Source organism: Girardinichthys multiradiatus, chromosome 7 (assembly GCF_021462225.1).
Source record: "Girardinichthys multiradiatus isolate DD_20200921_A chromosome 7, DD_fGirMul_XY1, whole genome shotgun sequence".
In the NCBI taxonomy this organism is placed as follows: Eukaryota; Metazoa; Chordata; class Actinopteri; order Cyprinodontiformes; family Goodeidae; genus Girardinichthys; species Girardinichthys multiradiatus.
In genome coordinates, this window is record NC_061800.1 from 19103798 (window position 1) to 19116583 (window position 12786).

The 12786-nt window shown below is 39.3% G+C and overlaps 1 protein-coding gene across 3 annotated transcripts in view; it reads right to left on the reverse strand.

Moving 5' to 3' along the window:
- Window positions 1-5507: 5507 nt before the first annotated feature.
- The window catches only part of impg2a (interphotoreceptor matrix proteoglycan 2a), a 37513-nt gene continuing 30234 nt past the window's right edge, over window positions 5508-12786 (reverse strand). For 2 of the 3 annotated variants that reach the window (XM_047369766.1, XM_047369763.1), the window contains exons 18-22: window positions 12083-12271; window positions 10749-10950; window positions 8730-8809; window positions 8319-8377; window positions 5508-8104 (exon numbers count right to left, since the gene is read on the reverse strand). In XM_047369766.1, coding sequence (XP_047225722.1) covers window positions 8335-8377; window positions 8730-8809; window positions 10749-10950; window positions 12083-12271 — 514 coding nt within the window. In that variant the 3' untranslated portion in view covers window positions 5508-8104; window positions 8319-8334. Of the gene's footprint in view, window positions 8105-8309; window positions 8378-8729; window positions 8810-10748; window positions 10951-12082; window positions 12272-12786 lie in introns of all 3 variants that reach the window. The other variant, XM_047369764.1, reaches the window with a different exon arrangement.

A 12786-nucleotide genomic window follows, 5' to 3' on the forward strand; every position in this document is an offset into this window, starting at 1 on the left:
GAAGTGTTCACGTTACTGGAGGTCATTAAAATTTGCGCTCTTGGAAAACAGTACATCTACACAAAAAACCCAAAACACAAGTTGCAGGCAGATGATGTTTTCATTTTTTAGAACTGATGTAGGACTTTTTTAAGATTGGACACGATACAACACAGAAGACTAAACAGCATAGGTGTAATTATTAAAAAGGTTATTGTTTTGTAGAGGCAGAATGTCCTATAAGATGTACAGAAGTTCAAGAAAAGCTTGGACTCATTGTGTAACAGAACCAGCGTGGAAAAACAACCCAAAAAAAGAAGAAATCTGTATAACGATTTCAGGAGTTACCTCATTAACTGTTCCATCAGCAGAAGAAGGACCAGACTGAACCGAAAGCAAAGATGACAAGATGAAGATGGATCAGCAGCAACATACCAGTACTACTTCAAGGTACTGTAAATTCCCTGTGTTTTAATATAATAATTTATTGGATTTAACATTGGCCACTGAATTAGCAAAATATAGCTCATGAGTGGAGTTTGTTGGAGCAGTTTTTCAGAAACCAGACACATCATAAATGCACCTTTAAATAAGAAAATTGGTTGACAAATCAGAGGAAGTCTGTCTGTATCTCCTTGTTTGTTTCCACCCATCCCATTTGAAGCCTGTGCTGACAGAAACTCTGCAACAAAACAGCTGTAATCATGTTTTTCACACCCCTGATTTATTGTTTCCTGTGAAGCCATATATAATGTCTCTGAGTGAAAGGAACATCTTTGAGAAGGAGTTGACAACCCATATTTAGTTAGAATTTTTTAAATTGGGAACAGATGCCTCAACAACTCAAAATGCGGTTCTTGATGCATGATTTTGCAACGTCTGTGCACAGCGTGTTTGTACAACAAAACGACAGTCACCAAAACAAAACGCCCAAACAAAGGGTGAAAATTTACAAATGGTATAGACCTGATCAGACCTATAACAGAAAGATGGCATTTACAGTAATAATACCTCATGGGTTTCTGATGCTTCTCTGATGCAGGTCAATTTAAAAACATTCAATGCATTTTCTTCTCAGAAATAATTCAAAAAAGCAAAAGGCGTGCATGAGCACTGACTGAAAAGCTAAAAAGGCCTTCTGCAGAATTATCATCACTTTGCGCTCCATCTAAGGTTCAAAACTGCAAAAATGTGGCTTTTCAGACAGATACTTAAACAATGGAATCAGGTTCCCCTGAAGAGGAAAAACAAGGGACAAATCGTCACAATAAAAAAAACATACAGTACTGACTTCACAGACATAATTGTTCATTGTTAAACATCTGTGTGGAATAAATCACACTCGGACAAGGAAACTCAAAAACCATCAGGTCTCAGCGTGAGTGAGAAAGGAGCCTTTGGCACCAACCACTGAGCAAGATTGAGGAACGTACGGCAACATATTACTTTTAATTGCCAAAACAACAGAAATTATGCTCAGAGAGGGATTTGTGGATTAGAAGCAGAAGGGGGCCATAAAAACGAGGAATGAAGCAGCAGGTTGAAATCATCACCACGTTATGTTGAATGCATCTCCAGAGGTCTGCATGGCTTAAAGATGTCAGGGTTGGATGCTACAGCATATGAGACATTAGAGGTATTCTGAACTGATCTGACTGGATGATGGTTTCAGGTCAGACAGTTTTCAACAAATTTTATACATATATATGTACATTAGGGACTTTTTGAATAATTGGGGAATAGGCATTTGCTGATATAAGTCACAGTATTTATACAGTATAACACTTTTTTTTTTAATTCAATGCCATGCATACATAAAAACTGAGTAGCTTTTTTGCTTCAAGTGCAGAAAAACAACTCACACATTTCATCTGTATTACAGGACCTACATTAGTATTTGTTTTTTCAGTGATGGGTATTTTATTCCAACAGGAGTTCTTGGAAAAGAGTGTTGTGTTTTTAAAGGTGTACCCGACTCGACCCGACATACTACTACAGTTGGCAACAAACACGCCTCTGATACCTCTGGCTTGTTTCTAATGTGAAGCAGTTTACTGAAGTGCAAGGCAAGAGTTAGCATGGAACCTCTCTATATTGAAATATTATATTATATTACGAAATATACAGCTGCACAAGTACACAGGGAGAACATGTGAAATTAACACAGGCTGATTATATGTAGAAAAATGATCTGGTCACACTGTCAAAATGTAAAATGTGTTCTAAGCAGAAACTACATCTACCTGAAAGCTGCTAACATTTTTGTGTTTGGAGTTACAGTTTTTGTCACAAAGGGTCATTTCTGGGCTTGCTCAAAGTCCTTTGAATCACAGGCATGGGTGCCGGTTTATTAGATCTCCAAGATATTGCTCTCAAGCAGTATTTGTCCTGACTTTGCTCTCATCACTGGAGAAATTGGCATCCAAGACTTTGAGTACAGACATTTGAGTAGGGGACTTTTTTATTCCAACTTTCTTCTTGGGTGGCTGTTACGTTATGCAATAATTCTCCGAGTTTGGTGATTTATATGTAATGTCATCAAACTTTCAGCTGCACTCTTTGCTGAATGGTATTTTGTATATTTCTCAAATTTGAACATGGACATTAAAGTCATAGACTACTATCCCCCATCCTACTACTATCCCTCATTTATTTAGAGTAACCATTGTTATCAAATTTAAATCATTAGGCCCGAGCAGAAAGCCTGCAAAGGCCTATTGTAATCGTAGGATTTCTTTCTTTCTTTCTTTCTTTCTTTCTTTCTTTCTTTCTTTCTTTCTTTCTTTCTTTCTTTCTTTCTTTCTTTCTTTCTTTCTTTCTTTCTTTCTTTCTTTCTTTCTTTCTTTCTTTCTTTCTTTCTTTCTTTCGTTGCGTCTTTGCGAGGCACTTTGGGGACTTTGCCATGCTCCAAAACTCACAAGATTTTACCCAAAATGATCTGCCGCGTGAAATTCTTGTTCCTTAATGTCGTCGTCAGTGGGCGTGGCCAAACCACTTAGCCACGCCCCCAAACGTGAGATAGGCCAAACCGTAAGTCGTAGAGATCTAGAGATCTGAAATATGGTACACAAGTAGAGCACCTCAAACCAAGAAAAAAAGTCTCTTGGGGGTATGCCCTAAAATGCACAGGAAGTTGGCCATTTTGGGTCAAAAGCAAATTTTTGGCCATTTTTCAGTTTTAATCACCTCGAACTTTAACAAACTCCTCCTAGGGATTTTGAGCTATTGGCTTCATATTTGGTCAATATGCTGATAAGGCATGGGAGATTAAAAGTTATCAAAATCGTGAGTTTTCGGCCATGTTTAGGGGGCGTGGCCGGGGCACAAAAATGCTGTTCGCCCAAAGTGAAAAAATGCAATAACTTTCCCAAAGAAACGCCAAATCACACCAAAGTTGGCATGAAGGAGGACCTTCGGGTTCCCGACGATCCTATGGGGTCATTTGCTGACATCATCAAAGCCACGTCCCCTGAGAACAGAAGTTCACTTTTTTACTTGGAAAGGTCGCTATCTGGCTGTCTACACTCAATCAACTTGAAACTGTGTCAGGTGACTGATAACTAGTGGGTCTAACCTCGTTTGAAGCACAGTGACTTTTCATAAAAGGGCGCGGCCGTGGTGCTGCGGCAAAGTAGGACTTCACGCCATGGCTATACGTTTGGCTCTAAATTCCATATAGATCATCTGATCTGCACCAAATTCAATGTGATTGATCCTAGTCAAGTCCCCAACAGAGATCTGATGACATATTTGGTGGGCGTGGCCTAATTCGTCCACAGCGCCCCCTAAAAAATTTAACAAATCAGCCCCAAGCCATGCTTTGACCGAGGATTGTTAAATTTGGTACACATATGTAACTTGTCTAGACCTACAAAAAAGTCTCTTGGACCGTTGGTCCAAACCCAAGAGTAAGTCGGCCATTTTGGATTGAAGTTGCGCAAACTGAGCAAACTCCTCCTACAGCTTTTGACTTAGAGACTTGAAAATCACTCAGTATACTCTTAAGGGATTGGGGATCAAAAGTTATCAAAAGCTTTTTGATACATGAAAGCGTGTGGGCGTGGCCATGCCTCAAAATATGACTTCTCGCCATAAAAGACGAAATTGATATAGCTCCTACAAGGAATGTCACAGAGACCTGAAACCTTCTGAGATTGATCTGTTTCTGGCCCTGAACAATATTCACTGATCAGATGCTGATATCATCGAAGCCCCGCCCCCTGAGAACAGGAAGTATCATGTTTTCCTTTAAAGAGTCAATTTTTGATGTTCTTCACCTAATCAATGTGAAACTGTAACAAGTAACAGAAAACATCATGGTCTAAGACAGTTGCCAGTATTGACTAGCTATGCTGGAGGGTGTGGCTGTGGTGGCGTGGCGAATTCTGATGTCACGCCATGGCCATACGTTTGGCTCTAAATTACACATGCATGGTCCGATTTACTCCAAAATAAATATGGTTGATCTGTCAACCCCCAAATAGCTCTATTGGATTACATTGAAATTTGTATCAATAGCGCCCCCTAGGACACTTCAAGGGCTATATCTCCCTCATACATAATCGAATCCACTTGAAATGTAGTATACATGATCATGACTTAATGATGGACATGTTGACACAGTCAGTTAATGACAAAATTTCAGCTCTGCACACTAATAAAAAACGGATTGCAGCTTCAAGGTCCGATTTACTCCAAATTTTGAATGCTTCTCACCAGACCAAAACTCTTTATGACTGACGATCATATGACATGTTGCTCACAGTCCCACTTAGTGGCGACATTTGGAATTGAACAGCGGCCTCAATGGTGGCGTGCAGCCGGCGATGTCAGGCCTTCAAGGCTGCTTGCAGCTTTAATTTATGATTTTCTTAAGAAATTTCACCCCACGAATTTAGTGGATGAAGATCTAGAAAACACAATATTTGCTCATATTAGTAGCACACGATTCAATATTTCCTTAATACAGTAGAATGAAACAATGTTTACTGTAACGCTGCTTCCCCAGGTCAATGCTTTGTTTACACAAGGTCTTGTTCATGTCCATGCTGGGACAAACCCTGGTGCATGAGCTCACGCTGCACGTGCAGACTGATTACTGGTGTGCACTCTTTTAGAAAACGTCGTGGCTGCAAATGAACTTGTAATCCATACTTTCTGAGGCTAATCTCATTTTCGGATTATCCGGAGAGGAGTTAATCGTCTACAACATTATGGCTCACAGAGAAAGGACAAAGTCTGCTCTCACGCTTTCTGCTGGAAAGTAAAATGGTGGCCATGAGCAATGCAGGAACCCTGATGAATAAAGCATCAACACGAACTGTGTGACTTGGTAAAAACAAAAATGCCAGTTTTTAAAACTTTTAATTTGTCATTTTAACTTTCTAAAAATATTATTTGTGTCTAATAAAGGGATTATTCAAGCAAAACTGTCCTTATTCAAGGTGTTACCTCATTAATCTTAATCATTAAGCAGTATTTTATTACTCATCCGATGTCAGAAATCTACTTCTAATCACTGGACCAGATTCAGCAGTTTATATAAAGCATTTATTTATTTTTTTACCCATTACAGCTGCACAAGATGATTCAACTGGTTACAGTCATCAATATAAAACAAAGAGAAACTGGAGACAGACAGGAATTAGAACCAATGCCACAGTGACTGATTATATTTGCAGTGTGTTTTAAATGAGTGCCCACCACTGTGGTTTAACCAGGTGGCCGTTGCTGAAGGACAGCAACATCCACCTGATGCATGCACAAAAAAATATGAAAATAAAACTGAACTGACTGATTACAAAAGGCATGACAGTGACACAGAGGTCTGCTCCAAAAATTTATTTTCACTTGGGTAGACGTCTAGTAGAAGATATATTCATAACAAGAAGCCAAAGCGTGATCGATGTGTGGGGCTGTGACCTCCAGACATGGCCGACGCTTATACTGGCTGACAGCATACACAACCAGAACATAACCAGGTGCAGATGTGAAGGGCCACTCCATGAATGAATGGGGGTCAAGGATAACAAATCCAGAAGAAAGTTTACAAATACCAGAGAAAAAAACTGGAATTAGTCCACCAGCAGGTTTCAGATTGAAAAGACAGAGAGCAGTACTGAGATTTCTAAGAAAATCTTGTGTCTGTTGTTTATCAAGCTGTGTTTTTTGCTTTTCCTGGACTCTGAGTTGTGTTAAATGTGGGTTACTGTCAACATTCAACCCTCAGGGCTGAACGCCTTATCTACAAAGATCCATGGAAAAGGCAGAGGACTCACCTGGGAGGAGGAAAACATCTGAAACAAACCCCATCACTAAGACGGTAGACTACTACTTTTAGATTTCTGAAGAGTGCAGCTTATTGTCGCTTTATATTTTCCAAAAATAGGCGCTCAAACAAAACTAAAGTGCTTTGCACAGGAATTTATACCCCTTGAGTTTTTTCACATTTGCCACGTTACAGGTACAATGTATTTTAAAAGGATTTTAGTGATAAACACAACACAAAGTGGAGAATAGCTGAGAAGTATAATGAAAATAAATGCTTTTGAAAACATTTTACGAGAAAAGTCTGAAAAGTGTGTTGTGGATATGTTTTTGGCATCTTCGAGTCCATTCTGGGGTGCTATTACAGCTACGGGTTTATTGGGGAATGTCCCTGAGGTTTTGGCAGATCTAAAGACTTAGATTGGATCATCAACTGAATTTAGATCTGGGCTTTGACTGGGCTATTCTGACACATGAATGTGCTTTGATTTACGCCATTTCATTGAAACCCTGGCTTTGTCCTACTGGAAGGTGAACCTCCACAACAGGTCAACAAGTCTTTTGCTCTCTCTGTTGAAGAAAAGTATCCCCACAGCATGATATTGCCACCACCATGTTTCATGTAGGCAATTATGTATTTAGGCCTGTAATGTCCTGGCAGCAGGTTCTCTCGCCTGCATTGTGGATCCCTGTAGCTGGTCCAGATTTCCCTCTTGGATGCTTTGCTGATTAATGCTCTCCATGCACAGTCATTACAGGTGGACCGTGTCTTGGTATTACTGCAGTTGGTCCACCTGATCCTGCTTTAAACTTCTCCACAACTATAACCCTGATCTGTCTAATGTGTTCCTTAGGCTTCAAGACACCCCCGAGGCCCTCATAGAAGAGCTAGATTCCAACTTCATTTAAGGTGCACGCAGATAGACTATTTACTAAATAGGTGATTTTGGAATGCAATTGGTTGCACGGGAATTTATTATGGGATATTAGATTAAAGGGGACTGAATACTTATGCACACCATATTATTCCAATTTCAGACAAAATGCATGTATCCAATGTATGCAATACTTAATAATTACCATTAATATTGATTGACATTTGGGGTTGTAATGTGATAAAATGAGAAAAATCCCTGTATTTGACGTTTTGCATGTCAGTGTTTTCAGGAGTCCACATCACGTACATTTTGGCAAATTTGACCTAAACAGACCAAACTGCAAAACATTGACTTATACATTTGTTCTACAACAGAGTCCATCTATTGGTGCTGGCTTTAAAATGTAAATAAAACAACAAAGACATCATACATTTCAAGGAGCTTTTTACAGTAAAATAGCACCAACATCTACAAAAAACAACCTTTTTTAATCGCTCTCTGATAGAGCTAAGAAATAAATCTGAGAATTACAAAGATCATAAACAGAGTATATCACTGATAGACAAATGTCGGTTTAACTATATAAACACATTACAATTTATATTCTTCCCCTTTAAGAGAAAGCAGATAGAAGACGGTGCAAATAAATAGTTACCCCACTAAACAATAAGTTACTTGCTGGTTTAGTCTTTACGTTTCTGTTCAAGTAACAGGATGCGACCCAGTTTTACCAACAGTGTGGCAGTTAAGCATCAAAAACATGAACAGAAACGGGCCGTAACGTCACAGGAGGCTTGCCCAGTCAGGAGAAGGCACCGAGGTACGTGGAAGAATGGTCAACACCTGCCCATGCAAAGGGGGATGGATGCAGACTTACTGTCACGTTTACAAAAGTGCTGAAAATAATCTAAACACAGTCCGGACTATGAGGGGCATGGTGATCAGACAGGGAGCTTCATTTCTGATCAGGACATGTGTTCCTGTGAGGCAAAGAGTTTGCTAGTGAAATGGTTTAACATGGATAATACGTCAGCGCTTTAAAGAACTATAACACACTTTGCTTTTTTTGCTTTTGAATAAATCATCAGACCAACTTTTCCATCTTTTCCCACTAGGGGCTTGAAATCAAGAGTCAATATGTCAATATGTGACCAAAAGTTGTTTTCACATGACATCAGACATTACCTACAGTACCTTGTTGTTCACAGTTTCATGTGTGCGTGGAGGAGCTTTCTCTGCGGGTATCCAGGACTCTGAAATACATTCAGGAACATTTACACATGCAACAACGTTATCTTTCTGCAAAAGTCTGTTACATTTTGTAGCCATTACCAGGCTGATGGCAGTGAAAGTAATGTCTAAATCTGACTGTTTTCGTCTGACTGTATCGGCTCCCGCCCCGGCTGAAATTTAAGAATGATAAATCTGTTTCCACACTGGTTTGGCATGGCCCTCCTCCTTGTCTCTTCCAGCTCACGACTAACAAACAAACCCTTTTTCTCTTTAGTCTTGTTATCTTCCTGTATCTCAAACCCACTTCCACAGATCTTGGTTTATTCAGGACATTACTTTATCTCACTGCAGCGTGGAAACAAGTGAACTCACACTTGATGTTGCCGCACAAAGTCTGCAAACTGCCGGTCCTTAGCATAGAGTTCGATGATGCGTATCCTGTCTTGGATTTCCTGCAGAAAAACAGGATTTCCCTCGATAAGGGATATCACACCATACACAGATTGCAAACAGGACTGCTACGGATGTGGAACATAATAGAAGGTAAGAAAGAAAGTAATTTTTATCTGGTTCATGAATGCCATCCAGATCCCTTTGGGCAAAGCCCTTTCCACTCTTTGCATTCGAAATTAGGGAGATTGTTTGCCAAAACTGACTGCCCCCTCAAAACTCATGATTCCAGTAGAATATCCTCAAAAACTACAAAGCAGGCAAAGTCCAGCTTGCTTTGTTCATTGCTCATTGACACATCTGAACAACAAAAAGTTAGACAGCTTGCCCTAAGATTTCCACAGAGTTGTTCCTACTTGAAGAAATTTAAAACACATTTAGGTCTTTTAGGGATTTTATCTTGGCTTAACAAAATCTTTAATGTCTCTATATTCAGCCATAACTTGGAACTGCTACCATGCTGAGGATCATTATCTTGTTGAAAGGTCCATTTCAAGTTCAGCTCCAATTTCCTGACAGATGGCCAAGGTTATCTTCAAGCACTGTTTGATGGGATCCAGAATTCATGGCTGAATCAGTTACTGAAAACCTGCCCAGTCCCAGAGGCAGCTAAGCAACCCCTAACACAACACTTCCAGCAGCATACCTCACTCTTTGAATGATAGTCTTCTCCCAAAAAAGATGTCACTGATCTATAACAAACATGTCTGCTGTTACTGTGGCCAAACGAAAGCTCTTTGCACTTTGATGAATTTGTTTTTCTTTTTGAACTGTCGTGAAGTATCTTACTAATTGTGGACACCATTTGACAGCAACCGCTGCCATGTTCACCATGCAAAAGATAAACTGCTGTGCGGCTCTGATTCCTGAACTAAAAATAGTTTTGACACCACTGACCACTTGGTTTTCTTACTACAATTGTCACATTAAGGTTTGGACAAAGATAGCTGCCTATGGTTTAAAGATATGCCTCTGATGGTTATACTGTGTTAATTCAGTCTTTTCTCCATATTTCCAAAAGTGTTCCCCTGGGTCCTATCCAAGGACCAGTTCTGTTTATATATTTATATCTTTACTATAACATTTGCATTATACAGTTTTAAATTCCATCTTTATGTTGATGACACATGAGAATCTAGAATCCCTTTAGTTAACGCCACTGTAATGGAGAGTGCTGTGATGAATCTCACCAGTTATTAAATATAAAACACACATTAGCTGTATCTTGCTGAAGTGCGCTGTTCAATATCAGCTATTGAATAGAACAGGTTCAAAAAGGACTGCTGGAGACCGCTGTACATCCTGCCAAAGAGTGTCAGCCGCAGGCCAGACACGGGCAGAATGAGTCGTTCAGTAGAAAATAACAGGGGCATATTTTTTTGGTGTGCATCTGATGCTGCTGATGTGAATTTCCTTTTAGATTAGAACTATCTGGGCATCCAGAATAATGAAAAACTGAACTTCAAAACTCCAATGCTTCCTCCATCTTTATCAGAACTGCTTTCCTGCTTTGTCTCAATCATGACTCACGTTACAACATCCAGAGCAGGGAAGATCTGCCATTTGTTGGTATACATCCATCCTTGGAAAATACTGTGACAAAACCTTAGACTGACATGCTTTATTACATTTCAGTGTTTAATTACCAAACTACTTGAAATGTAATTGTCATAATATTTAGCTGTTAACCATGTTCTGTTCTGCTGGACTCTGTTTAAAGTGCTGTTTTGTATTTTTAATGTGATATATGCATTTTGTCTCCGTTGGCAATGAGAGTTCTCCTTCGAATGGGTTTCTTAAGGATTAAAAAATATGAAATAAATTAATTAAATTCTGTAATAAAATTAACAACAAATTAACAATATTAACAAATATCCTCCAAGTAGAAAACCGAAGACCACGTTTCTAAAAAAGGAGGAAGGGAGGGAAAGGAATACTGACCTCCTTGGTGAGCTCACTGTTTTCATAGATGTGTCGTATCTCCTCACTGCTGAAGTCAGTAGATGCTTCAGCGCTGGCACTACTGTACACAGGTGCTTCAGGATATCGACGGTAGTAGTGGCTGTAACCTGTTGTAGCTTCACTTTCATACATGGGGTTGTATTTGGTCGCCCTTTCCAATGATGGTAGACTTTCTAATCGCCTGAAGAGACAGAGGAATAAAGAAAAAGATCAGCCGAGACATACTGGCCGGGTGAGAAACTGAGCCTCAAATTAAATGACTAAACCACTGTGTTAAACTATATGAGATGATAACTGTGCGGTATGTTTGCACTTAAAAGCTGCATTTTCCAAGTCGGCAGCAGAAAATACAACAACAGCAAAACCCTGTGTGGTCAGATCTCTGATTCGGAAAGTCATCAGTCTCTAACTAACTAAACTCAAGATTCAGTGTGGCTGCCACACATACAAAATACAGTTAAAGTTGTGAATTTAGTACTTCTAAGAATTTGTACTACAAACAACTAGAAGCACACACAATACCATACAATCTCTACTTGCGAATCTATTTCTTTAGTGTCATAGATAAAGAATACAGAAAAATACATTGGTATCAGCTTGAATAGCTACTAGCATTTACCACCCCAGCAATTAGTAAATCCCGCCGGTTTTCCAACTTGCAACCAGAACACAATAAATTACATTGTGAAGACAATCCCAGCTCCAAGCTCTGACTTCTGAGACAAAAAAAATCAAATGCACCATTAGCTAGCTTCATGTCAGGTGAGTTAAAAAGCCTAAATGAAAACACCATAAAAAATACTGTATCTCATTTGAAAAGGTGCATATTACCACACTTTTAAAATGTTTATTTTGGTTTCATTGTTTCCAGACTTGAAAGTCAGTCAGAAACATAAATGGACAAAAAAGAAGTGGCTGAGTTTCTTTCATTTAAGAAACGCGTTCCTACATTTTTATTTATCACTTATGTTGCCCTGCAAAGAGAATGGGGTGTGGAAATGGACGTTTGGTGCATAACTTGATTCAGGGAAATCCCTGTACTCAAAGGAAATAGCTAAAACCAATACAGGATGACTGTAACTTTTTGATCCCCTAGCAGCTTTGAAACACAATCTAACAGTGGGCACCATTAGTTTAGAAAAGTACACTTCATGAAACGTTTATTACTATATCCACTATTACATTTGGAGGAACGTAGGCCTACACCCAGACCATGTAATCTAATGAAAAAATTTTTTTTTACCAACAAATATATAATAGCTTAGGTTTACTAATTATGGATGTGCTTGAGGTATTATAGCTTCAGTCCTCACCGTACAGGATCTTCAGACTCCTCCTTGTCATACTGATCCCGTAGCGTCCTGGCCAGGAAGAACAGCACTCCAGACGCCACAAACAGGAAACCAGCAACAGAAGCTATGGCTATGCCAACTACCAGTGGCTCAGACACGTATTCCTCACAGTGTTCACCTCTGTACCACCAGTTCTCTCCAACACGGCACCTGGGGATGAAAAATGTGAGTCTGAAATTCATTTCGTAAAACTGTGGACTGAACAGCATTTTTGTAAAGGCAAAGCTGATAAATTCATTTTGATTCTGCAGGTGTCACAAAATCACCGATTCCTTGTTATGGAAAAAATCTCTTGTGTGTTTCCTGTTTCCATGGAAGAATGCAATACTTTTAGCTGGATGTAAGTGAGAATCTAGCAGCACATTGTGCTGCCTTTTTGCGTTATGAAACTGTAGTGGGTGTTTAACAGATTGGCTCGTCTTCCCTGCATCTGCTCATAATTACTAGAGTTAAAAAGCCTTGCCTGAGCAGAGGCAACATGTTTCTGTCACTTGTCTGCAACACAGTTTTTTCAATTTCAACACACATGCAAATGTCTGTTGAACATGCAAACATGTATTCCAATAACAGAAAACACATTAGAAACATTAAAATTAGTTTGTGGGAAACCTTTAAGGCCAAATATCTTATTTTAGAGTAAGATATCCTAAAAATCTTGAAAGTAT